The sequence below is a fragment of the Moschus berezovskii genome, chromosome 24, assembly GCF_049115385.1.
Source record: "Moschus berezovskii isolate FMDL1 chromosome 24, NW_MosBer_1.0, whole genome shotgun sequence".
Classification (NCBI taxonomy): Eukaryota; Metazoa; Chordata; class Mammalia; order Artiodactyla; family Moschidae; genus Moschus; species Moschus berezovskii.
Genome location: NC_142483.1, coordinates 29401260 through 29428502, shown reverse-complemented (window position 1 = coordinate 29428502; position 27243 = coordinate 29401260). Strand labels below are relative to the sequence as shown.

General features: G+C 38.7%; 1 protein-coding gene and 1 long non-coding RNA gene across 2 annotated transcripts in view; one reads left to right on the top strand and one right to left on the bottom strand.

The window, feature by feature from the left end:
* The window catches only part of MDFIC2 (MyoD family inhibitor domain containing 2), a 103120-nt gene extending 82952 nt beyond the window's left edge, over positions 1–20168 (top strand). The window contains exons 4-5 of the mRNA XM_055414311.2: positions 11345–11566; positions 19845–20168. Of these exons, the coding sequence (XP_055270286.1) occupies positions 11345–11566; positions 19845–20104 (482 nt within the window). The 3' untranslated portion in view covers positions 20105–20168. The remainder of the gene's footprint in view (positions 1–11344; positions 11567–19844) is intronic.
* The window catches only part of LOC148774024 (uncharacterized), a 243295-nt gene that overhangs the window by 41582 nt on the left and 174470 nt on the right, over positions 1–27243 (bottom strand). The gene's annotated exons all lie outside the window — the stretch shown is intronic.

Sequence of the window (27243 nt, the reverse complement as noted above, 5' to 3'; positions counted from 1 at the left end):
AATGTTTAAGAATATTTATAATAGCAAAAATTGTCAAGAATCTACATTTTTATTGAATGGTGGAACTGTTAAATGCTTTATGATATGTCACATAAGAAATGACATACATTTTTTGACTTCTTATTTATTAAGTACCTATTATATACCAGGCACCCTTTCAGGAGATTGCAATTAATAAATACAGACAAAGCTTTCATAAAGGTGATATTTCAATCAAGGGTAGAAGAGACATATACTACATAATGAAGGAAATAAATACACATGCAAAATATTTTTAGAGTGATAGAAAGTAGTAGAAAGCTGAGAGCTGAAGAATTGATGTTTTTGAACTGTGGTATTGGAGAAGACTCTTGACAGTCCCTTAGACTGCAAGGAGATCAAACCAGTCAATACTAAAGGAGATCAGTCCTGAATATTTGTTGGAAGGACTGATGTTAAGGCTGAAAATCCAATACTTTTGGCCACCTGATGCGAAGAACTGACTCACTGGAAAAGACCTGATGATGAGTAAGATTGAAGGCAGGAAGAGAAAGGGATGACAGAGGATCAGATGGTTGGATGGCATCATCAACTCGATGGACATGATTTTGAGTAAGCTCCAGGAGCTGGTGATGGACAGGGAAGCAAGGCATGCTGCAGTCCATGGGGTCGCAAAGAGTTGGACACGACTGAGCGACTGAACTGAACTAAATAGAAAGTACTATGCAGATAATAAAACAGTGATGTAATAGAAATTGCTGGTGGTGAGAGCCTGGGATTATTTTATACGAGGATTTCTCAACATCTGCACTATTGACATTGAAAACCATATTCTTTGTGTAGTCTTTCTTTGTTGGGGGAGGGCTGTGATGGTTCCTGTGCATTGCTGGATGTTTATTTAGCAGTATCCCTGGCTGCTAGTCACTGAAAGCACTTATCCCAGTCATGACAGTAAAACATGTCTCCAACCATTGCCAAATGTCCCCTGGGTGGCAAAATCTGACCCAACTGAGAACCACTCCTTTAGATTTAGTGTAAGGTAACTGGACGAGTTGACTCACTGGAAAAGACTCTGATGCTAGGAAAGGTTGGGGGCGGGAGGAGAAGGGGACGACAGAGAATGAGATGGCTGGATGGCATCACCAATTCTGTGGACATGAGTTTGAGTGAACTCCGGGAGTTGGTGATGGACAGGGAGGCCTGGTGTGCTGTGATTCATGGGGTCACGGAGAGTCGGGACACAACTGAGCGACTGAACTGAACTGAACTGAACTGGAAAAGATTCTGATGCTGGGAGGGATTGGGGGCAGGAGGAGAAGGGGACGACAGAGAATGAGATGGCTGGATGGCATCACCGACTCTGTGGACATGAGTTTGAGTGAACTCTGGGAGTTGGTGATAGACGGGGAGGCCTGGTGTGCTGTGATTCATGGGGTCGCAGAGTTGGACACGACTGAGCGACTGAACTGAACTGAACTGAACTGAACTGAACTGAAAGGCTTCTTTGAGGAGTTAACATCTGAGATGAGATGTATGCTTTTAAATAATCTTTAGGATATAGAGAAATATTCATGATATAACAGTAACATATATAATATAGTCAATAAAATATTGATGTTGATCAAGGTTGATGTTCTTTTTAAAATCTGTATCTAGACAGAGAATACAGCATGATGGTAAGAAGCATAGGTCTGTAGCCTTTCTGCCTTAATTTCAATCCCAGTTCCACTGCTTTTTAGTTAGGTGACCTTGGATAAGTCACTTTACATCCTTGTGCTCTTTGGTCTTCATTCAAAGAGTGTGGATGATACTAGTAGTACTTAAATAAGTAGTATTAAATGAGTGCTAAGTACTACTAGTATCATCCCCATGGTAACTTGGAGGGTAAAGAATCTGCCTGCAATGCAGAAGACCAGGTTCGATCCCTGGGTTGGGAAGGTCCCCTGGAGAAGGGAATGGCAATCCACTCCAGTATTCTTGCCTGGAGAATCCCATGGACAGAGGAGCCTGGTGGGTTACAATCCATGGGGCTGCAAAGAGTCGGACATGACTGAGCAGCTAACACTACTACTGCTACTAGTATTAAAAGAGTTAATACCAACAACAGCTCTAGAAGAGTGAGTGACACATCTTGGAAGCACTATATACAATATATACATACATATTATTATATATAAAATATACATATATAATAATACATTAAAGTTATATTAATATATATTCTAAATTTAATACATGCTACATATTATAAATCTGATGCATACATAGATACATACAAATATTTCCATTGTCTTTTGGTGAAACAAATAAAATGTATTAATAATGGTAGAATTACAGGGGATTTTATTTTGCTTGTCTTTTTGTATTCTTCACAGTTTTATAGACACAAATGTAAATGCTGCATTCATATCAAAATAAAAATCAATATTATTTTAGCACAAAAGAGAGAATTTTTAGACTTTCACCAGGATCAACTGGCATATTGAGAGTGGGATAAGAAGGCCAATAGAAGTGATCAGAAAAGCCTGTACCAGGGAAAATGAGTCAATCATCAACTGAAAGTTGAGACACCCCACATTCAATCTGTCAGTCAATTCATCATTCATCTGAAATTTAACATGTGTTTTTTGCCAGACTCTGTGCTAGGTGCTGGAAAATCAAAGACAAATGGAGGTGCATTTTCTGCAAGGAACTTACAGCAGAAAGGGGAAGAGAAATACACCCAAAATTAACCACTGTACAATAAACAGAACTATAGGATATGATGAGGATACCAGCCCAGGTCTCTGGGGGCTCCCAAAGGAAACAATTAGTTTCAGTTGGAGTGGTGGGTATTGTAGGAAACTTCACCTATGAGATGACACTTGCATTTGCCTTTGAGGGAGAAATTTGGAAAATGCAATCATTTGTAAGAATTCTGGTTTTAGGCGAACACATAGCATGCTTCCTAATCAAACACCAGCAAGATCACCTAGAGAGGAAAATCACAAAGGGCAAAGGAGTTATACTTTAGAAAAGTGTCTTGATCTCGTATCAGAGTGCCTGGTTTTATAAAGCAATTTGTGAAAATAAAGTTTGTCATAGGAATTAGAAGGCATAAGTTCAAGTACTAGCTCTGCCCCTTACCAGTCGGGTAATCTTGGGCAAACCATTAAAATCTCTGACCCTACATCCACTTCCTCTTTCATATAATAGTGATAATAATACTTTGCAATAGTGTGTGAGCGTCAAATGAGATAATGCAAGTAAGAGAATTTCAGTGACATTCAAATAGTTGGGATGATAAACTGTGATGGCTTTAACATAATAGAGACAATTGTGAATAATTATAATTTAATTTTTAACATTTATATTTAAATACAAACAGTAAGAAAAGAAATCAACTGTATATACAACACCAATTAGACATGGGTTTATAGCCTGATTGGCTCCATTTATTTTTTTCAGAGCTCTTAACCTATTACTAATCCAAGTGCATCAAGCTATAAAAACTTTATACAATTCTTTCCCTAAAATAACATAATCTTTATTTCTTGAGACACTTTATACTAACATTAAACTGAAAGTAACAGGATAAAAATGAAATGGAGACTCATAATTGCAAACTCTTTTCATGTTGAAAGAAGATTCAACCACATTCTAGGACTGAATTGCTCTTGCTACAGTTTAGGATCGAGCTATAAAAGTATATCACTTAGCCTATGTCTGCCTACCAGTGCGAAGTATAGTGGCAAACAGAAAACAGAGGTAATTACCTAGAAGCATTAGGCCAAAAATTCCACTTCGGTCCCCCAAGACTGAAGTTGCTTTGCAGGCAACAGGGAAACCTAGGACGCGGCCATGTTCAGTTTTCTCTTAAAACTTTCTTCCCCCTGAATCCTTTTCTCTCATTTTGTTCTGTCATTAACCATAGTATCAGATCTCAAACTTGACTCAGTTTAAGAAAAACAGTGCTCTACACATCAGGAAAATGATTCTAGCTCTTTCTAATAATTTTTCACCATCTGTGATCACGTATGTTTTCTTCTCTTTTGTGTATTGTGTCATTACCTACTAAACTGTGGAGAAGACCGTTCGTATATTCTAACAACAAGATAACACTTCTGACATTTGTGTGAACTTTACAAACTTTACACACTATGGGAGAAACTTTTTTTCTTACCTGTACAGTGTCAGCTTACTAATCATACTTATTTGTTAATGGCTTGGTAACTTATACTTACAAATGTCTTCCTGCTTTGATCAGATTTCAACTACAGATAATCACAGTACTAAATTCCAAGTTAGAGGATGATTTAAATCCAAAGGAAAATATAATTCATTATCACAGCTTTAAAAAACAGTCCAAATATTTGAAATGCACACTCACCTTAAAATTTTGGTGCAGAATTAAAATGAAAATCATCCTTCCTTAAAATCTTATCTAATAATGTTCATGGAGACTTCTGGAGTTTATTGCTCAGAAGGAAAACTTAAAAACAAGCTACTTTTTTTCAAAAGGCAATTTGTCAATAGAACTGAGTTAAGCCATTGAGAATAAGAGAATGGGAAAGAAACAGTTACTGACATTTTTTGTGTATGCATGATGTGCGTGTGCTTTGTTTTTTTATGAGTAATATGATCAGGAGAATATTGCTCATGGTATCATTTTGATTACAGTGTATAAGATGTTTTGGGAGAGTTGCTATTATGAGATCAATGGTACTGAAATACAGGCCAATCTTGTTTTGTTTTGCTTTGCTGTATAGTGCTTCACAGATACTGCATTTTTTACAAATTGAAAAGTGTGTTAGTTGCTCAGTCGTGTCCAACTCTTTGCCATCCATGGACTGTGGCCCACCAGGATCTTCCATCCATGGGATTCTCCAGGCAAGAATATTGGAGTGGGTTGCCATTTCCTTCCCCAGGGGATCTTCCCAACCCAGGGATTGAACCTGGGTTTCCTGCATTACAGGCAGATTCTTTACCCTCTGAGCCATGAAGGAAGCTGGTCTATGACAACTCTGCATCAAATAATTCTATCAGAGTCACTTCTTCCAACAGCAGTTTCTCACTTTAAGTCTCTGTGTCACATATTAATAAATCTCACAGTGCATGCTGTGCAAAGTCGTGTTAGGTTGCTTCAGTCATGTCCGACTCTATGTACCCTATGGACTGTAGCCCATCAGGCTCCTCTGTCCATGGAATTCTCCAGGCAAGAATACTGGAGTGGGTTGCTGTGCCCTCCTCCAGGGGATCTTCCAACCCAGGGATTGAACCAGAGTCTCACATTTCCTATAGTGGCAGGCAGGTTCTTTACCTGGGTATTCTCACAGTATTTCAAGCTTTTTCATTTTTACTGTATTTGTTATGGTAATCTGTGATCAGTGATCTTTGAGGTGACTATGACAAAAAGATTACAACTCACTGATGCTTAACATTTTTGAGCAATGAAGTATTTTTAAGTAAGGTATATATCTTGTGTTTTTAGACAAAATGCTGTTACACACTTAACTGACTATAGTATAATGTAAACATGACTTTCATATGCGCTGAGAAAGCAAAAGATTCACATGACCTGCTTTACTGTGATATTTGTTTCACTGTGGTCTTTTGCAACAGAGCCAATGAAATCTCTGAGGTGTGCCTTGGAATCCAGAATTAAGGGCACAGAAGATTAAACCTGACTGGTAGTTCTGCAAATGTAAAAACAGAGACGGACTTGTGAGATATTTAGAAGGAAGAACAAATAGGAACTGGTAAATAACATGATAGAAGGACGCGCGTGTGTGTGTTTGGTGAGTGTGCTCAGTTGCTTAGTCATGTTCCACTCTTTGCAACCCCATGGACTGTAGCTCACCAGGGACCTCTCTCCATGTAATTTTCCAGGCAAGATTACTGGAGGGGTTGCCATTTCCTACTTCAGGGGATCTTCCCAACACAGGGATCAAACCCGCATCTCTTGCGCCTCCTACATTGGTAGGCAGAGTCTTTACTACTACACCAGGTGGAGGGGTGGAGCAAATCAAAGAATACTTTTAAGTTTAAGAAATCAGCAAAAGGACAATACTTTGAAAAGAAATTAAATTGTGAGTTCTTCAGGGATATCCAGGAATATCAAGTTCAGGGAGGAGAATGAAAGGCCCAGTAGAAAGAGACAAAACAATTGTAATAACTTGGCTGGTAATTCAAATGAAACATCCAATAGTCAGCTGCATGTCTTAGACTGCAATTTGTGATGACTGTGGGTCTCTTGAGGACCAGGACTATTTGTTTTTATTCTCTGAAATCCCAAGCATATCTAGACACACAGTTTATGTGCCTGGCTGGCTGACTGCATAGAGATTTGGTGACTGATTGCACAAAGAAAATGAGCTGTGAGTGTCAATTAAGACCAAGGAACAAAGCAGGGAACGAAAAGGACAAAGTCTGAGGAATATTGAAGGAATGGGAGGGAGAGAAACAAACCAAGAAGTAAACCCAGAGAGATAAAGGGCAGTGGAAGGGAAGGAAAAAACAAGAATAGAATCAGAGCAATGCCTGTGGGGTAAGGTAGGGGTAATGCTACTTATTCATAATTGAATTCATATATATATATATAAACTCTGAAGATGCACCAATGCAAAAATTCTAAAGTCACTATTAGTGAGCAAAAATGAAAATCATTAAAGTGTTTCCTTAAAAACTTCAAGTAAATAAATTAATATCTCCTCTCACATTGATTCATCCATTGCATGTGAGTACTCAATAAATGCTAATTGAACTAAATTAATAACATTTGCTCAGTGGTAATAAAAAATCAATTAACTGTCTGTCTTCTCTGTTACTCACATTTAATCCCACTGCTTCTGCAATTACTTCTAGCCCAAACAGAAATTTTCTATTTCCTTGACTTTCAGTATCCACTTTAATATTTTTCCCCAACAATACAGATGAATTTCTAATTTTTGTCCTAATTTTTGTGATCTTTTTCCTGTCGAAAAAAAATTATTTTCTCTAAGTTAATGTCAAGAACTATGTATAACATCCCAAATATAGTTTCACAAATTCCTTATTTAATTCCAAAATAGTTTTCTCTGCAGAAGATGTGATACCACTTTTTATGTGTTTCTCCTTTTAGCTTATGTTACTTTATAATACTTTGGGTACAAAGTCAAATAACACCACAAAAGAAGGAATCTGGGGAAATTATTGTTAGCACTCCATCTACAAAAGACGGAAGATGTCAGTAACATTCACCCAAAATTGTGACTCATTTCAGATGTCAGAATTCTGGGTTGAACAGACTGGGTTCTGAAATGTGTGTTTGTCAGATGATTTTCTAATGAGTAACAGATAGTTCCCACTGGGGAATGGAAAAAAATAAAAATATAAACAGATATAGAATTAAAATAACTTTATGAATGGCAGCTTAACTTCTCTATAAAATTCTCTCGGTACAAGCCCAGTGTCTCCAAATGGTTGCTTAATGTAGCACACCACTCAGATTCAAAATGCTATACTTAAAAGTGTTGAGAAATTAAAAAGAGAATCATATACCACTTGGCTGTATACTGTATTCTCCGCATGTTCTTACATTCCAGTAACCTCTATCCAACTTTTTTTGTTACTGAATTACTTTGTGCAAAAGCAATTTACATTACATGCTGCCTGACTACGTGTGATAATTTGCACTGATTGTTAATTAATTCTGTAAGTAAATAGCTGCCGTAATCTCTATACTCATCAAGGTTTCGTTATCTATCAGCTCTTTCTGAGGATAGAGCAGCTGTAGCTAAACAGGCAGGATTCCCTAAATGTGCAAGAAGGTAGTCCTGCTTGGTAAAGACTGCTGCGGGAGAGGTATGTCTATAAAATGATGTTTTTTGCGAGGCTTGATTTCCAGTAGGTGACACATCAAGGGATTTAGAGTGAAAAGCATTTGCTGACGCGCAGTTCCAGTGGTGAGGAAGGAGAGATAAAAGCTAAGAACAAATTGGAGGAAATATTGAGTAATATAATGAGACAGGGATAAGAGCAACGTTTTTGGAATCCAAACGGCCTGGGTTCAAATCCCAGCTCTATCATTTACTAACAAGGAAGCCTCAGGCAACTTATCTAAATAAACTTTCTAAGCCTTGGCTTTACTCATTCATCTGTTAACTTGGGGTACCAATTTATACATTTCCCATGTATTCTGGAAGGCTGACAATAACCGCCTCCTAGGGTCTTTGTGATGCTTAAATAAGGTACATAGTGGTAACACAGAACACTTGACATAAAATGTATACAATTCTGTGTGTGTGTGAGTGCATGTGTGCACGTGTGTGCACGTGTGTGTGCATGTGTGTGCATGTGCATTTAAGGCAGTGGTTTGGTATTCAAAATGGGTGATTTTAACCCTTGGAGGAAATCTGGCAATATCCACAGACATTTTTGTTTATTGTATCCTGGGGCAATTGGTGTTACTGGCATCAAATAGGGAGAAGACTGGGATGTTGCTAAACATTCTATAATTTCCCTGTGACAAAGAATTATCTGACCCCAAATGTCAGTACTTCTCAGAGTAAATACTGAAGGCATAATTTGGATGACTGTTTGTGATTATAGGTGGTTAGTCGATACTTTGATATCCAAGTAAGAAAAATAAACTATTCTTTTTTATCATCATCATCATTATCTTAAATCCATGAACCTCTCCTGAGTTAGAATCCAAGAGTTTCTCAATCTGTTGAGCTAATTCTATCAATTCAATATTATATTGGTATTACTGTTATTCAGTTGCTAAGTTGTATCCAACTCATTGCAACCCCATGGACTGCAGCAAACCAGGCTTCCCTGTCCTTCACTATCTCCCCGAGTTTGCTCAGACTCATGTCCATTGAGTCTGTGATGCTATCCAATTAACTCTGTCACGTGTCCTCTTGCGATCAATTTTTCCCAGCATGACAGTCTTTTATAGTGAGTCGGCTCTTTACATCAGGTGCCCAAAGTATTGGAGCTTCAGTTTCAGTTATCAATCCTTCCAGTGAATATTCAGAGTTGATTTCTTTTAGGATTGACAGGTTTGATCTCCTAGCTGTCTAAGGGACTTTCAAGAGTCCTCTCTAGCACCACACTTAGAAAGCGTAAATTCTGCAGTGCTTAGCCTTCTTTTATGGTCCAACTCTCACATCCATATATGATTACTAGAAAAACCATAGCTTTGACTATATGTACCTTTGTAGTCAGTGATGTTTCTGGTTTTTAATATGCTATCTAGGTTGATATTACGTTAAATGCTATCAACAATAGATGTTTTCCTGAACCCCTGTTTCTGCCAATCTGTTTTAAGGTGAATCAAACTGCATCCAAGAGATGTAAAGCCAAGAGCATAAGAGACAGAAAATAAAAATTAAGCACTGTTGAAAGTCAAGTCTTTTGGAGGCTCAGAAAGAAACAAAAAAGGCTGAAGACAACTGTGTGTGCAATACTGTCAGCTCTCACACCAGTTAGGAGCCTTTGGAGAGCAACTGTTTCATAATTAGCTTCTGAAAATCACTGATGTACCTATCAGTAGGCTTTCCTCTCCTTCTTCCACCCTCAAGAGCAGAAGGTCGCTGTGGTAGTGGTTCCCAAACTTGTCTGCATGTTGGAATCTCCTGGGGAGCTTCCAAAATCTCTGAGGAACTGCAATCCACCTGTTAAAGGGATAGATGGGGTGCCTGATCTTTAAAATATTTCCAAGTTTTAAAAGATTTCCAAGATGATTCTACTCTGTAGATAGGTCTAGGAAACCCCGTGCCAGCAGGTAGGATCAAGTAGAGATTTCCATCTGCTTCAAACTCAGAAGCAGCTTCTGAAAAGACAATGAAAATGGAGTTGGCAAGAAGATACTTCTTGCACTGAGCTGCCTAACCACAGTGAAATGAAACCAGGTTGCCAACTCTTTTATTGATTTCAGTCACTCAGTGAGCATTACTGAATCAGGGACTGGGCGAGTGATGGAAAAGGAAATCCTCCAGAAAGCATCTTCACTGTCTCCCAATAGTGCGGCCCGATCCCCAGGACTGGTGCTTGTTTAGATCTGGAGAAGTCCCTGGGAATCAGCCTGGATGTGTGTTTCACATCTGCTAACCCTTCTCTCCATCTCTGGATCACTTCACTGGCGCAAGTAAGCTATACATTAACTGCACCACTACCCTGTCTGGTCTCTTTCTCTAACCTGATTTTGTGGTATGCTTCTGTCGTACGCTCCTCAACATTTTACTGCATCGCTAATTTGCTCAACATTTCTAAAAACCTTACCTGTTGCTGTTGTGTTAGGCACTCAGCCAAGTCTGACTCTCTGCGACCCCATGGACTGTAGCCCACCAGGTTTCTCTGTCCATTGGATTCTCCAGGCAAGAATCCTGGAGTGGATTGCTATTCCCTTCTCCAGGGGGTCTTCCTGACCCAGGGATTGACGCTGGGTCTCCTGCATTGCAGGCAGACTCTTTGCTGTCTGAACCACCAGGGAAGCCCCAGTCAGGCAGCACTGAATTCTGAGGGCCCAGCCCAGCGCTAACACCCTCACTTATGATGGAATCAGTAAACAAACACGGGAGTTTGAAACACATGAAGCCTCTAGTCTTCTCAGCCGTCCCTGTGCCCCTCCAAACCAGAATCTCAGTCAAGGAGCTTGCTAGACGTTCCCTGCCAGGTTGTTATACGGAAATAAAAGCCTGTTCCCTAAGAAGCACACTCTCAAAGCCACAAGGACCTTTATAAGGACCTAACAAATGGCAAAGCAGAGAAAAGACTGGACCAAAGAGTCTTCAAGGGCAGACACAGAAATGAGCTTATAGGCTGGTTATGTATGACCCTTTTTCTTATACAGGGAAGGAAACTGAGGTCTGTAAAGACAAAGGAATACAACAACTTGATTGAGATCATACACATTATTAAACAGTACTGTCCAGCATTTAAAAATCCTTTTATTGGCCAAAAAGTTCGTTCAGGTTTCTCCATGAGATGTTAAAGAAAAACCCAAACCAACTTTTTGGCTAACCCAATACTACTTCTGAGATCCACAACACATTATGACAATAAGCTGACAATGTTTTATGAGATTTTTGTTAATTTTAGTGAATGAACGCCTTGCTTCTCCCACCCATTACTACAAAGACCACCATGGAAATTAGTGTCACAAATTACCATGAAATGTGAACATTGCAATGTGTTTTAAATTTTATAATTATTGCACGTTTATTCTTACATATATTTTCATTCAAAATAATCCTATTCAATAATGTTTCATACTCTCCAATAATATTTTAACCTTATAAAAGTCTAGAATGGGAATTTGTCCACAGACATCCATTTTTGGATCCCTAGGTCATGTCAACTACAGCAGATCTCTGTATGTGTGTTTTCTTTTTTCATCTAGATGTGCAACTCACAAATGAAAAGCAGGCAGACGAGAAAGCCATTAATGCTATCGTTATAAATTCAGTATCTGAATTCAATATCACAGATGGACCAGCCAAGGAAACCCCCTGTGAGAAAAAACTGTCAGAATCCAGCATATCACTGTCCTCCCTTGAAGAAAGCCAAACGAAATTTTCCTACCTCCAAACTGATACTTCAGTTCATCCGAGAGACACTGATGGTATGTTTCTCACAATCAACCCATCTCTAAATAAAGCTCCCCAACCCCCGGCCCCTGGAAAATCATCACATATGCTGTTAGGGGGGAAAAAAAAAGTCTTTATGAATATTAAACAGGAAGACTTTGATTTGAAAACTCTGGTGAATGACACATGTCAAGGTCACCTTGCAATTACAAGGTGCTTGGCAGGTTGTTTGCTCTCAAAGGTGGGAGTCTGAGGCAAAGTGTTTTAAATAGCTCAAGTGGGATATAATCATCCTTGATATGGAGCTATGAAGTAAATTTTTTAAATGGCCAATTTTTTTCTCTTCTTGGATCTGGAACTATTTAACCTTTGCGTCTAGACTGAGAGGACTGAAAGGAGAAGAAGGCAGAGTGGAACAGTAACAAAAAGCTGAAAAAGTGTAAAAATAGACTTCTTTAACTATAAGGATGCTGACATCAGCAGCCTGTGGGAAAAGGTTGGTTCCTCTGGTAATACTACCTCCTAGGCATTTGAATCAGTGCAAAGCTACACCAAACCAACTCGATGTATGATATAAGAGGCATGTTTCATTTGTAAAACCAATTTCACACTGAGTTGATATTAAATGATCAGCATAGTCAAGTTCAAAGTAATGGACTTCAGTCTAAGACATATGGAATTTTAGTCAGGCTAACTTTGCAGTGACCTTTACAGAAGATGCAAATCATTCAAGAGCTTTATAATATTCCATATTGATATTTGCATTTAAGGAAAACTCGAAGCTTCTCAAAGGAAAACATAACAGGGTATAGTTTCTGGTCTATATTTAAATTCATATTTGCCTTTCAAAATAAGACAAAAAAATGAAATGAACTCTGTATAACAGGAACTTTGAAATCACATCAGTTTAATTTCCTGACTCAAATTTATTCACTGTATAAAACTGGATAAAGTTTTACCCCCTATGAATCTCAGACTTCCAGTTATATAATGGCGCTAGTAACGCACCATACGGTGTTTTGAAGATCAAATGAAACAGAATGGGTAAAACATCCAGGACAAAGTCTATCACATAATAGGTGTCTAATTTTTGCTTTGATTATGATCACGGTTTTAAAAAGTAAGGACAAGGTTTCTAATATATGTTATATATGATCTTGTGAAAATGCCGTCACGGATGCTTTAGACCAGAAGCTACAGACAGGATCGCCTGCAGTTGCCAGGTGATAATGCGAATAATGGAAGTAAACAGTAGGCACTGGTGAGTATTATGACAAGGTGAAGATCACTACCTCTACTCAGCTCCAACTAGTTGCTGCCAGAAGGAAAAAGAGGTTCAGAGTTGCCAGACCTAGAATGTTACACGCAACCTCTCAATTTGTAAGTGTTGGCAACACTTATGATGTTGCCAACTTCCTTTATGAAGCCCCAGATACTCACATCAAGACATGGATTTTGGCTAACTTTGGCCTGTAGACTGCCAGGTTATGACCTTGAGTCAAGATGATGTCCGTATGTCCGGTTTTGTTAGAGCTTGATGCTAATCAAGAAAACAGGCAATACAACAGAGTTCTCAGCATTTTGACAGTAAAGAATTTTGTCAAATCGTGTCAGGGTTACACAGCTCTTGTAATGATTCCAGAATCAGGAATTCCCATTATATGGATCTACACACACACACATACAACAGAACCACTCTGACCTGTCTGATCAGGTATCTTGACAGAATGAGAAGGCCAATGCAGTCAGCATATCGCCTGAACCCTTGTGTTCTCAGGGAAGACCCAAATGACTATTCTATTAAAACGGCAACCCTACTCTGGCGCCTCATGTAGGAAAAAAACTATTCACTCTGCAAAAGAGCAAAGGAGATTCATGAAGACCGTTTAATTAAACTGTCTTCTTAAGGCCTGGACCAAGGGTACTATGGTCCAGGAAATTCCAATATTAAGCTAACAACCTAGGTAATAGTTTACCCTTCATTTCCCTAGTTGTAAAAAAAAAAAAAACAAACTCCCTCCCAAGGTAAGCACTTTTGGTACCTGGCTAAAAGAGAGAGTAAAACATCCAGACAAGAGCCCACAAACAGTGTGAAGAAACTCTTATGATCCTGGAGAGCAAACATCAAGGAACTAAAACAGTTAAATCAGATTCACTTCATTCTAGGAAATTTTGATAGTAATTAATTTAAGGATGCAGAAATTGAGAGCTGGGGTCATTGTTCACACTGAGATAAACACAGAAATATCTTTCTGGAACAGCAGGGGAAACAGAAGGGAAAAGAGAAGATTGCATCCACTTTCATGTAGTTTGTGGTTAATTTATTTTCAAATATATAAATGAGTGCATAGGAATGGATGCTTAATTGCTAATATATATTATTTATATACATTGCCCCACTTAAAACAAGGATGGAGAAGCCTCACACATGCAGATTTTGTAAAATGTGCTACATCCATTAGCACAGTTCATGGTGTGTGCTCTGATGGGAATTTAAGAAGGATCTTTACCGCACATCACACACTATGTGCTGCGGCATTATTATTAAATCATGGCTCATCCTGTGTGGTCCCATTCCTGAAGAAAAGGGGAGAAGTCCAGAGCACTATCTGTGCTTCTGCTTCTATGTTCTGACTGTAAAAGCATCCCAGTAGATGATAAAACAGGGATATACATGCTATGAGAAAACAGGCTCCTTAAAAAGAATCCTGAGAATATACCTAATGGATGTATAATTTTGAATCTGAGTGGAAGAGGAAAATCATAAATATAAGACACCTTGAAAGAATAGTCTTAATTACACCATGGACTACTGAATAAAATGATTACATTTTCTACACCGTAAATTTTATACAATTAAATGCAATAGTGTCACCTTATAAAATGTTTCAATTTTATAATTATTTCAGTTCATTTGATCAGAAAAAAACATAAGCACAAATTTACTAAGTATCACCCAAATCTAGTCATTCTAGTTCTAAAGAACCAACTTGAATGTTAGTTGTGCTTGTCTGAACTTAAATAGATCTTGACATATTTAAGTAGCTATTAAAATTGATAAAATCAGGGATGATACCCCAGCTAGAGAAAGGCAGTCACACTTTATCTATTTCCATTCTGCATTACAGACTTTTTTGAAGAACTTAATGTTGGGGGAGTGGGAACCAATTTTTATACTTTTGAACCAAAAACTTCCAGTAACCAGTTGGAGCCACCATGTCATGAATATTGTTATTAATGCCAAATTCTCTCGGTGACAGAACATTAACCATAATGTACCAGAATATGGGGTTTGGATGAGGTTCATTTTGTCTTTTGTTTTGTTTTTGTTTTCAATTTTGTTTTGGGAGAAGAGGATAGGATCTTTTTTTTTAATCTGTATTTTTTTAAACCATGGTCTTGCCACTTTGGAAAATGATTCCCAAAGATGCAGGAAGTATGCTTCTGGAGTTGAGAAGTGTGACAGGGACCACAGAGGGCAGCTACAGCTGCCTTTAGTTCCACCCTCCCCCTGATTTCAGACATGGTGGTGGCAAGAACAATGACAGCTAGAAGGGCAAACTCAGAGATGACAGGACTGTGAATGAGGGACTGACCTCAGGTACACTAGTGGAAATCCCTTTGCACTGTTACCTTCTCCATTATAACTAAATATGATCTTTTCTAATGAGGCAGATTCTGCCTCTTTTTCCCCCATATTTATTTTTTATTTTTTTTCCATGTGGTACAGCATGTGGGATCCTAAGTTCCCTGACCAGGGATCAAACCTTTGCCCCCTGCATTGGAAGTGCAGAATCTTAACAAACTGGACCATGAGGGAAGTTCCCTGCCTCTTTAAAATTGAAGTATGCTTGATTTTCAGTACCGTATTAGCTTCAAGTATACAGCATAGTGATTCAGCACTTCTGCAGATTATACTCTATTATAGGTTATTACAAAATAACAGGTATAATTTCCTGTGCTGTACAGTATATCCTTGTTGCTTACCTATTTTATATACTGCAGTTTGTATCTGTGAAGTCCATACCCCTAATTTGACCCCCTTTCTTTCTCCCCTTTAGCAACCACATTAAGATATGGTGTACATACACAAAGGAATACTACTCAATCATAAGAAAGAATGAAGAACTAGCACTTGCAACAACTTAGATGTGCCTACAGAATATTATGCTTAGTGAAGCAAGTCAGGCAGAGAAAGACAAACTTTATATGTGGAACCCAAAAGTAATACAAATGCACGTATATACAAAACAGAAACAGATTCTCCCCCTTAAATAGCCAATATTCTAACTACATTTGGAATGGTCCAGAGGCTGCCGTAGTCCTTCAGGGTCATAAGAGTATCACTTAGCACTTCACAGTCTTCACATCCTCCATGCACCCTAGCAGGGAAAGCAAAGAGGAAATAAAAGCACCCTAACAGGGTTTTTGTCATGGCTTCTTGCTCAAAGGCCAATGCCACATCCGCCTGAATGGCCTGAAGGTCTCAGATCTCCTTTAACCCAGGTTTAAGGAAGGAAAAAGTGAGAAATGAGATGGGTATCCTGACAGCAACATGGGGAACCTATGCTGTGATGCCAGGTAGTTCAATAAAAGGAATTTAATACATAAGGAATGTGTCACAAAGGTATGAAGAGAGCTGAAAAGCCAAGTGAGGAAATTAGCAACAATAGGAAAGCTCTGCCACCCCTTCTTTTGGTCCCTCCTAGTCACCAGTAGCGGAGAAGGCAATGGCACCCCACTCCAGTACTACTGCCTAGAAAATCCCATGGATGGAGGAGCCTGGTAGGCTGCAGTCCGTGGGGTCGCTATGGGTCAGACACGACTGAGCGACTTCACTTTCACTTTTCACTTTCACACATTGGAGAAGGAAACGGCAACCCACTCCAGTGTTCTTGCCTGGAGAATCCCAGGGACGGGGGAGCCTGGTGGGCTTCCGTCTATGGGGTCGCACAGAGTCGGACACGACTGAAGTGACTTAGCAGCAGCAGCAGTCACCAGTAGATCATCAGTACGGACATTAGCTCCTCAGACACTAGTAACTATTAGTAGATAAAACAGAAGTGGCACTAGCAGAAACCACAGAGAGAAGGGCATTTGAAAAAAAAGATAAACCAGAGAGAAGATTCAAAGCAGAGTTTTGTAGCCTGAGGTAAGGATTTAGGACCTGATTTTAAAGGGAGAGTGAGATGTTCTAATTTATGATTTTAAATATCACAAGGGCTAATGAATTTGAGGTGGGCTCATGTGGAAGCAGTGTCCTGGACAGGAGGCTGTTTCCGTGGACCTGATGGTGGCTATAGCTAAGACAGTGGACAGAGGCTGATGAGTTTAAAACAGGAATCTGGAAAGGAATAAGCGAAACTCAGGAGAGAATTGGTTGGGGAGGGTATGATGAGGAAAAGAAAAATGACAGGAATGAGTTGCAGCTTTGAGGCAATTCATATGTGTGTTCAGGAGCCATTCACAAGACAAAATTCGGGAAGAGACAGGTTTGTGCAATGTGGGAAAGAGGGAGTTCCATGATGCAATGTGGCCTTAGTAAATGAGAGACGTTCTGAACGCAGTGCAGAAGAGATGAGACGCAGGCAGCTGGGGATGCTGGGCACGGTGTCATGATGTTTTAGATGGGCCAAGAGGATTGCTAATGATAGGCTATGGAACATCAAGTTTATGCAACATTAAAGTCCCAAGGAATACTGCAGGCAAAAGAAAATACACCCATTCAAGAGAATGGAAAGTCCAATTCTCTTCTCAAACAGTTGAGAAATTCCCCCTGAACTGCTTACGCTACTTTTGTGCAAACAAAAATGGACCATATGCAAAACAGTTTCTCCTGATCATGAAGAATTATTTAATACGTCTTTTAGGAACTGTGTGGAACACACTTGAAAGTGGGGGAAAAAATCTGTTTTCAATTCATTAATGTTGCTGTGTTTTTCTGGGCTGGAGGCTCTGCCTTTTATAACCGAATAAAAAGGACTGACTTAGAAAAAGAATAATGGGCTCTATTCTCAAGTGCAAGATAGAGACAAGGAAGGAAACAAATGCCAGCTTGACCAAACGATTAGGTCAATATAGATATAGTACAATGTATATAATATTATACATAAAATCTATGGTGTACATCAGAAGCAGAGACCTCCAGGGTCTGACAACTTGAGGAGATGTTGGCAAGAGGATTCAAACCAAACAGTTATATACCCACAGGAAATTACAAGGCCATTTCACAAACAGGTTTTCACACTCTGATAGGAAATACCAGCTCCCACCCCCAAAGGACACCCTGCATCCAACGTGATTTATTTCTAAGCCAAACTTTCAGTCTTATAATACAAATGACAAGATCTGGTGGATAAATTATTTTTATATGGTCACAGACCTGCGTAAGTCTCTGATTCTCCAGTCTAAGAGATCAGGGAGCATTTGCTTGGAATATTTTCTCCTGAGAGCCTCTTCTTTGCCAGGGGCTGCTAGAGCAGCAGTCTTGGCATTAAAAAAAAAAAAGTGATGCAGCTTTATGCCCAAGATATTTAACCACCAACACGCCCTCTTCAGAAATGCATACTGAGAATAGAGTCTATGAATGGCACTCACTCACTTCTGAATTTTTGTGGGTGATTTGTAGTGACTTATGAGACATGGGTGAGTTGGCCACATGCTAGAAGCTGGCTCTGAGGGAATAAAAATACACCTTGTCTGGCAAAGAGATGAGCACACACACCATAGGCATATTATGAAATAGGCCACCTAAACTATAAATACTGAGTAATGGCCACAGCACCTGCAACAATATATAGCAATTAAAGTGGTCATAAAAGTATGGCATGGTTCTTTACTACTCTGTCTTACTGGGAAGAAAGAATCAGAGGGCGAGAGGCTGGGGGGAGGGGAGGAGGGACTGAGGGATGAAGGAAGATTTTTGTTTACCTGTATGCAGAACTCATTTTAGACCTTTATATATATATATATATATATATATATATATTAATAAATTAGTATGAGTTTATTTAAAATATCTGTTCCCTTTCAGAGAATTTCCATGTTCTCCCTTCTCTTAAACACCAAGCAGTGTTGTACAACAGAACAGCAGTTCTGTTATGAATAACAGAAAAAAAGTTTTCCAGAAGATATTCTTAAGAAGTCAATGAATGGAGACCTAAAAACACTTAGACAGCACTGGCAGATGACGCAGAGAGCAGAATTTGCAGGCTTGTGTAGTTAGTCAACTGAAGTCTGAAAACCAAAGATTACTAACATTCTTAATGGAGGAAAAATAGATCACAAAAGTCTAATAATGTTAATTGATTGATACTCCCATTAGGAGAGGGGAATTTTCCCCAATTCACACTAAAATGTTACTTTCAACCATCAGCAGTCTTCAGTGTACTGATTTTAATTAATTAGGTGATATATCACATGAACACTTACCTACCCTTTTTCAAAGCCCTTACATATTTTTGAGACTATCTTAACTAAAAAAAAAAAAAAAGGAGGAGGGAGGGAGGGAAGAAGGATGAAGAAAGAAAAGGAAAGAAGTTGCTTGGCTAGAATTACCAATTACCTTCAATGCCTTAGAGATACTTTTCATATTTTTATAAGTCTGCATAGCAAATTTCTAAAACAGTTTTCTTACAGAAGATTGATAAGATTTATACCATTTTAGGTGTATATAATGATGTATTTCATTTAACTATATAAAATCAAGACTTTACATAACTGGAGGAAAAATGAGACAGGGCTTAAAAATAATATACTACCACAAACAACTATGATTATTTAAAAAGTAATTTATGTTAGGTTTTGAAATGTGCTTTTCACTGGCATTGAATATGGGTGTGGCAGATTTACTGGAATCCACATCAAACAAATAAAAAAGCCTTGTGACGAGAAGCCAGAAATGTGGATGGTTTCTTCTTGTCCCCAAATCTAATTGCTCTGGAAAGCTCCCAGCACTTGGGGAGGACTTGCTATTTTTCAGACCACTGCAAGGTTTCAAGAGAGGTAGCTAATTGTGTAGCTTCCCAGCACCTCTATACACAATGTAAATATAGGAGTTTAGAAAAGGGACAGCACTTTAAATAACCAGATTAGGTGGAATCAATAGGAAATGCTCAGGAAGTTAATAAAGCAATTACTTAAGTAGAGTGAGTACTGGACGGGGGTGGGAGCACTTGAGAAAATAACCACCAATACGGATAAATAATTAAGAGTCGGCTATAAAGTTATCAGGCACACCACTGCACATGCTTGCCCTGCATCTGTGTCCCCAGATGAGCCACACAGAATTGTCTCTCTTTCTTCTTTCAACAGAGGACTGCGCCTCCCTTATCCTCACCTGTCTGTTCTGCCAGTTTTTGGATTGTCTCCTGATGCTCCCGGACACATGTGAAACGGTGTGTATCAATGTTTGCTGCCCCTCTCACAGGTACCATCACACCTCAGATGAAAGCCACTCCCGGAATGACTGCAACTGCAACTGTGACATTGACTGCAGCCTTTTTGAATCTTGTCACGAGACCAGTGAGTGTCTGGAGCTGGCCATGGAGATTTCAGAAATTTGTTATCGTTAGTACAACATAAGAACCACGTTCAGGCAGACCTTTTGGTCCTCAGGGGAAACTTCATGACAATGAGCCTGTGATTTTCATGTGCTGAAATGTAAGGACTGTACACATTTCTTGGATGCTCTAGACCATTTTATTCTGCACCTGTCTGGGAAAAAGCTAGTATTGTCAACTCAATGGTCTTGTTCCAAATTTCCCTACCGCATGGCTCGCTGAAAAATCAGATCTTGATCACATGTGATGAACAAATCTTAAATACTTCTAAAATGCCATAGGTACAAGATGTTTCTTGACTACAAAATAGCATGCAGAACCATTCTGTGTTATTGTACTCATTGGCTTGCATCGTGGATTCAACTTCATTCACAAATTCAGGACAAATTAGTGCATTCTTTTAGAATTGACATACATTAGCTTGTCTTTCTAATGGACTCATGCATAAACATTATGCATTGTTGGTTATTATTAATAATGTATTGTATAACATCATTTTGTAATTAAAAATTTATTTATACAGTCTCTTAAAATTCACTTATATGTACAGTTTAGGTAGGGAAGGGAATTAAATGAATTAGAAATCGTGTTCCTGTAATTACAACAGATGTCTCTAAGACATATCCAGTGAATTTTGAATATGATGTACTTCGAGAGAGTACTGTAATTCTAGACCATATTATTATATGCTTATGACTATGTCATAACAGGTTATGCATATTCTTAATTTGTTACAGAAAATCCTTTCTTTATTCTAATAAGCAGAAATGGGAATTATGTGCAAGTTTCAAGAAAATGACCCCAGATCATCAATTCTTCATTTTCCTCATTTCTGTTTGTCAGGTACAATAAGCAACAGGATATTAAAACAGAACCAGTTCATTTTATTAAATGATCAGTTAGTTGTGTAGGAACCCGAAAGAAATACATGTGCAGGTACTTATTCAGCACTGAGTTCCCTAATACAGAACATGCTTCAGAAACCATATCTTTTTTTCTTTTTCTGAAAATTCAAGTGATTCATAATTATATTGAGCACTTCCTCATATTTACAAAAAATCTTTGTAAGATGTGGTATAAACTTAGAAGGTGACTTTCGACTCAAACAAATTAAAACAAACAATTCAAACGAATTAAAACAATTTGTGGGGGTTGAAGTCACTTGAATTTTCTCTAGCCTCTGTAGGCATGGCACTGCTCACAAATGTGTTCTTAAATATTCTAATGGCGCTATCTCACTACCTTCATCGAATGTAAAAAATCACACTATCAGTAACCAAAGAACACAAAAGTGAAATGGGTCAACAGAACTTTTTATGATCGAGACAAACAACAACAACAAATCCCAAAATATCTATCTTTGCCTGACTCTGGCAATTTGGGACAAAAGGTATGTTTGGTTTGTTCTGTAGCCAACCAGCACATTTTTCTGCTATGCAATAACTTCCTCGAAACACTGAAAACTCTTAATCTTTTGAAAATATTTTAAAGTGCCCATAAAAAAAACACTGAACTGCTCTTGTCTTTTTCCTGGTAACACAGCGCATCTACGGCCACTGCAGGCTTCGCCCCTGTTCAATTATCATGTTATCCACAAAGCACAGAGCAAGACAGCCCAACCCTTATGCAACACTGTCATCTCAATTCTTTCTAGAAGCTGAGAGACAACTGCATGCATAGAACTTGCAGATCTTTAGGATGGAAAAATGTATACTATTAAGAAGGGGACCTAAAGCTGTTGTTACCCAATATTTTCATAAGAGAAAACAGTCCCCCAAGTACGGACTGATCCAAGACCATACAGGGATTTAAGGCAGTGTCAGAAACTCAGAGTGGTGGTCTAAGTTTCTCATGGCCGTGCATTACCCCAGAAGGATTCTCCACTTCTTAGTTCAGCTCTACGCAGCTGTATACCTGTTCCAGTTGCTCAAATATCAAAATACTACCACACTGGCTCATAAACAGTTGCTACTGTGAACCTCCTTAGGGCTTCTTCCACAACCCTAACCACCTGGCTCCTCTCCGAGCCCCCACCCACCTCCTCACGGTCCAGTCAGTCAAGGAAGAACATCAGGACCTGTAGAGGATCTTTGATATCCTGTCCCAACAATAAGGTATCTCATCTCATTAATCAGGCCATGTCATATAAATGTTAAATATTTTGACTGTCATCCCCTTATTCTCTCTAGTCTACATAATCCTCAAATTAGGCAAAGATGATCCATTTCAGAAGTGAACTGAATACTTGTCAATTAAAGACATAAAAATTGTCAGGTCTTATTTTATACTGTGGTCAGAATACTACAAGATCTTTCTGCGGCCTCTCTTTCCACGGTTTGTTAACTTATTCCTCACTTTCAGAATTTGCCATGCTCTAAAAGAAAGGGTCGGTTATACAAAGTGTGAAATTTCTTTTCTTTATCACCAATAATAAAACATCATCCTTTTTGCAAACATGAATGGCTCTTTCAATTGAATTCTTACACAATAAAGCATACACAGCTGGGAAAATGCAATTGCAGAGGTAAGACATGAAAAAGGAACGTGGTTATTGATTAAATACAAATATCAGAATCTGAGAAGGTTCAGATTTTTTTTTTTTTCTGCCATGATGAAAGCCTGTGATCACAAATAAAGATAATGTTGTTCTTTAAGGTGGGCTTCTTAGGGAAAAGAACATTCTGATTTAAGGAAGCACACTAGATGAGAGAGATCTGAGAACATACAACCTTTACAGGGATTCCAGAAAGAGATTTTTTTTTTCTACACAATATAACCAGATAAGTAAACTGTCTTTGCTCTGCTCAGTGGATTTTTATAAAACCATTGCTTCTCTGCTGCTGCTTCTCTAAAGGCCTACAAAATATGGGAAGCCATGAAGAAACGAAGTTACATTTAACTTGCTAATGAAATTTTCCCACTGCATAAGCTGATAGGCCTACAAAATTAATTATCAATGCTGGACAATCAAAGTTAATAAGGCAAAAGTCGCCTCAGTTTTCTCTTTTTTTTTTCCCCCAAAGAAGTGAGACAACATATTCAGTCAGGGAACCTTCACAAATAGGAAATACCACATGAAGGCATATCAGCATTTTTTCAAGGATAAATGTGTAGGTGGAAATGTCTGAAGGGCAGAATTCATTATCCATTGCCTCTAAATTTCTCCCTTTACAGAACTGAACAAAAGACTAGTACATACACTTAATTAGGCACTTTGACTCTAAGAATTTTGCCCATTAAATGTTAAGTTCACCCAGGTTACACAAACTGATGACCTGTGATAAAATTATAAAATTTAAGTACTTGGTTTAATATTTTGTTCGGTCTTCTTCAAAAAAGATATCTGAATTAAAACCTGAAGAGGAGTCATATAGAGGCTCATGTGAATTGTTTAGAAAGGTAGGGTGAATAGAGCATAATTTTCCAGTGATTATAATCAACACTGGACCAAAACTGTATTACTGAGATTTTCTACATAGGTCTAGACAGCTTGTTACATCACCACGAAGGAGCCCAGAATGTGGGAAGGGATGAGGAATGGAGGTAAGGACAGGATCTGCCACTTCTTGGACTTTCCTGGTGGTCCAGTGGTTGATTCCATGCTTCCAATGCAGGGGGTATGAGTTTGACCTGTGGTCAGGGAACTAAATCCCACATACCATGTGGTGTGGCCAAAAAAGTAGAAGAAAAAAAAAAGTGCCACCTTCTGGTCTACTATCCTGATATGTTTCATAGCCTGACTTTTGCTATGTCTCTAAAGAAGTGGTTCTCAGTCAGGGGTGATTTGGCACTCATTTGGCAATGTCTCGAGGCATATTAATATTTAGTTGTCACAATGGAAAGAGGAAAGATGCTATTAAGCTTTAGTGATTAAAAGCCAAGAATGCTACTAAATATCCTCCAACACACAGGACAACCCCCCAAAGAACTCTGAACGTCTTTCTATCAGTCTCAATTCAGTTCAGTTCAGTTCAGTTCAGTCGCTCAGTCGAGTCCGACTCTCCGCGACCCCATGAATCACAGCACGCCAGGCCTCCCTGTCCATCACCAACTCCCTGAGTTCACTCAAACTCATGTCCACAGAGTCGGTGATGCCATCCAGCCATCTCATTCTCCGTCGTCCCCTTCTCCTCCCGCCCCCAACCTTTCCCAGCATCAGAGTCTTTTCCAGTGAGTCAACTCGTCGCATGAGGTGGCCAAAGTATTGCAGTTTCAGCTTTAGCATCAGTCCTTCCAATGAACAGCAAATGGACCTTAAAAACTGTTAGAAACAAACTTGCCAGCTAAATTTAAACTTTAAATTTCCAATAAATAACAAATAATATTTTAGTATAAGCCATGTCCCAAATATTGCACATGACATATTCATATTTATACTAGGAAACAATTCCTTGTTTATCTGAAATTTAAATTAAACTCCTTGTCTATTATTTCTATTTGCTAAGTCTAGCAGCCCCAGTGCAACAGACTCCACATTTTGAGAAGGAATTTAGGAAAGTGATGATCCTTTAGCTTCCTCCTTGCTGTCATGAGAAGGAGGGTTGTTGATCTCTTTTGTCGGAAGCCAGGACATTCACTGGGCCACATTTTACAAAATGGTGTAGTTTAGGTCAGGGAGTCTGGTTTAAAGATCAGCTCAAGAGCAGGACATTCTCATTTTCCCTGCTGTCTACGGTTGAGGCAGGGCCTACTTCCTTAGACTAAGCTGGTCATGTCACATCTCTGCTGGCAACTAAGGAAGCACCTTAGCCAGGGCTATCCTGACTTAAGAAGTAGTAAACAGAGGTCTTCACTGAAACCTTGACATCTAAACTGTATTTTCTGATTCAGTCTTAGCTGGAAAGACCTGCCTTGATTTAGTGCTTCTATCGCTAGAAGAGAATCTGTTCCCCATCTAGCTATTTTTCCTATCCATATAGCTCCCTCTGCTGAACTCAACAGGGGAGAAAGGGGTGAGTGGGAGGGTGAGACTGAGTCATTCTTAAACCTGGATTGCAATACCACCTACCAACTTCACCACATGCTCTCAGTGCATAGTTAGGAGGAGACCAGAGAGCCTGACAGAGGTCCCTTTACTGAATTATTCTTACTTTACAGATGAGAGAAATATTAAGTAGAAAATATAATATTTAAGTGCTTTATATACATTATCGCTATTTTCTAAACAGCCTTATGACACAGATTCTACCAGGATCTTCATTTTCCTAGAGAAAACAGAGACTTAAAGAAATTAAGTAACTTGCCCAAGGTTCACACCAAATAATCAATTGTTGCAAGGCTTGAACCACTTGTGTTCAAGGTTTTCACTTTTTTATCCGTAAGTTTAAAAGTTGTACATAATATTGTGGAATGATTGGAGAGAATGGAATTGTAGCATGTATATTATCATAAGTGACCAGTCCAGGTTCGACGCATAAATTTTCCTCTGTTCAAAAAAAATAAATAAATAAATAAAAGTTGTACATATGAAAAATGATTGAATCAAAATAAAGCCCCAGTATCACTTCTAAAGCAAAAGCAATCAGAAAAATATGACACTATTCAAAGAAACCCACTCGCTGATAGTAAATGTTTTCTGAGTTGTTATCCTATGCAATGATGAGAATTTGAAACATCTTCAATATGCTTTTAAGACAGGTACTCTAATAAGTAATAAATGCAAAGTGAATGTATAGCAACTTAATCTTTCTGTCAGGAGCTCTGCCCCATTCATTTCTGGTTACAAAGGCTTACATTTTAGTGCTCCATTTTAGCAAAGCAATTTTGATCTCTGCCTCCAGAGCTCATCCTGCCCACGGGACCCAGACCAATCCCTCATCAGCATTCCATAAGAGCATGAATTGTTTTTAATCAGTCAACAACACTACAGTCAACCAAATGCATTCTGATACTGAGACCTTTTATCTCAAAAGCTATGCAGAAACCAAGGTCACAGTAACCTCTTTTATGGTTTATTGTTCCTCAAATGTACTTGCTGCTGCTGCTAAGTCGCTTCAGTCGTGTCCAACTCTGTGCGACCCCATAGACGGCAGCCTACCAGCTCCCCCGTCCCTGGGATTCTCCAGGCAAGAATACTGGAGTGGGTTGCCATTTCCTCCTCCAATGCAGGAAAGTGAAAAGTGAAAGTGAAGTCGCTCAGTCGTGTCCGACTCTTCAAGTTAGTGAATTTACAAAGCCACAACTTATTTGTGGATTCAGAGCTTTCACTACGTTCCGCCCTCTCCTACATCATCTTTGTTCCTTCTTTCAGCACTTTCTGCCTAAGGGTCTTCATTGAACATCAAGTTCCCGGAAGTACATGTCAATGTATGGCAAAACCAACCAATATAATATTGTAAAATAATTAGCCTCCAATAAAAAATAAATAAATAAAATAAAACAAGAATATCGAACAAGATTCTCTCAGCAGCTAAGATAATCATCATTTGTAATTGAGGCTCTTCAGAAAACTGCAGGAATGTTTCAGATCACTGCTGTACAGCTTTGCAATTAAGGTGCAGGCAATGGAAGGGGAAGGCAAGAAGGTAGGACCTTGGCAGTGCTGTCACTCTGACATTGTTACAATCAAATAATTGCTGATGTAGGCAAGGCAGTAAGCCTTGATCTAGCCCAGGGGGTGAGGTTGGAAAACTGCCCTTGGGAGGTGAGGTAGAGTTAGGGTTCTAAATGCTGTAGAAGTGCTTCAGCAGACCCACAAACCTCATGAGGTTACCCTCCTAGCTCATGTTTTTGGTGACTCTCATGTAAGCAATAATATGCATAAATTCATGATCTTGATCTACTAGTAGTATTTTTACAATAAAGTATTAATATGTGATTAGAGATAATTTTGAAAATAAAAAAGTGTCTGTGTACACAGAGAACAAATGTCTGGACTCCAAGTGGTGGGAGGAATTGGTAAACTGGGATTAACATATATATATATGCTACTAACAGTATGCCTAAAATAGATAACTAATGAAAACCTACGGTATAGCTGGGAGAAATCTACTCAGTGTTCTGTGATGACCTAAATAGGAAGAAAATAAAAAAATGAGTGGATATATGGATATGTAGAGCTGATTCACTTTGCTGTACAGCAGAAATTAACACAACCTTGTAAAGAAACTATCCATCAATAAAAAACAATTTTTAAAAAATACTGTCTGTGT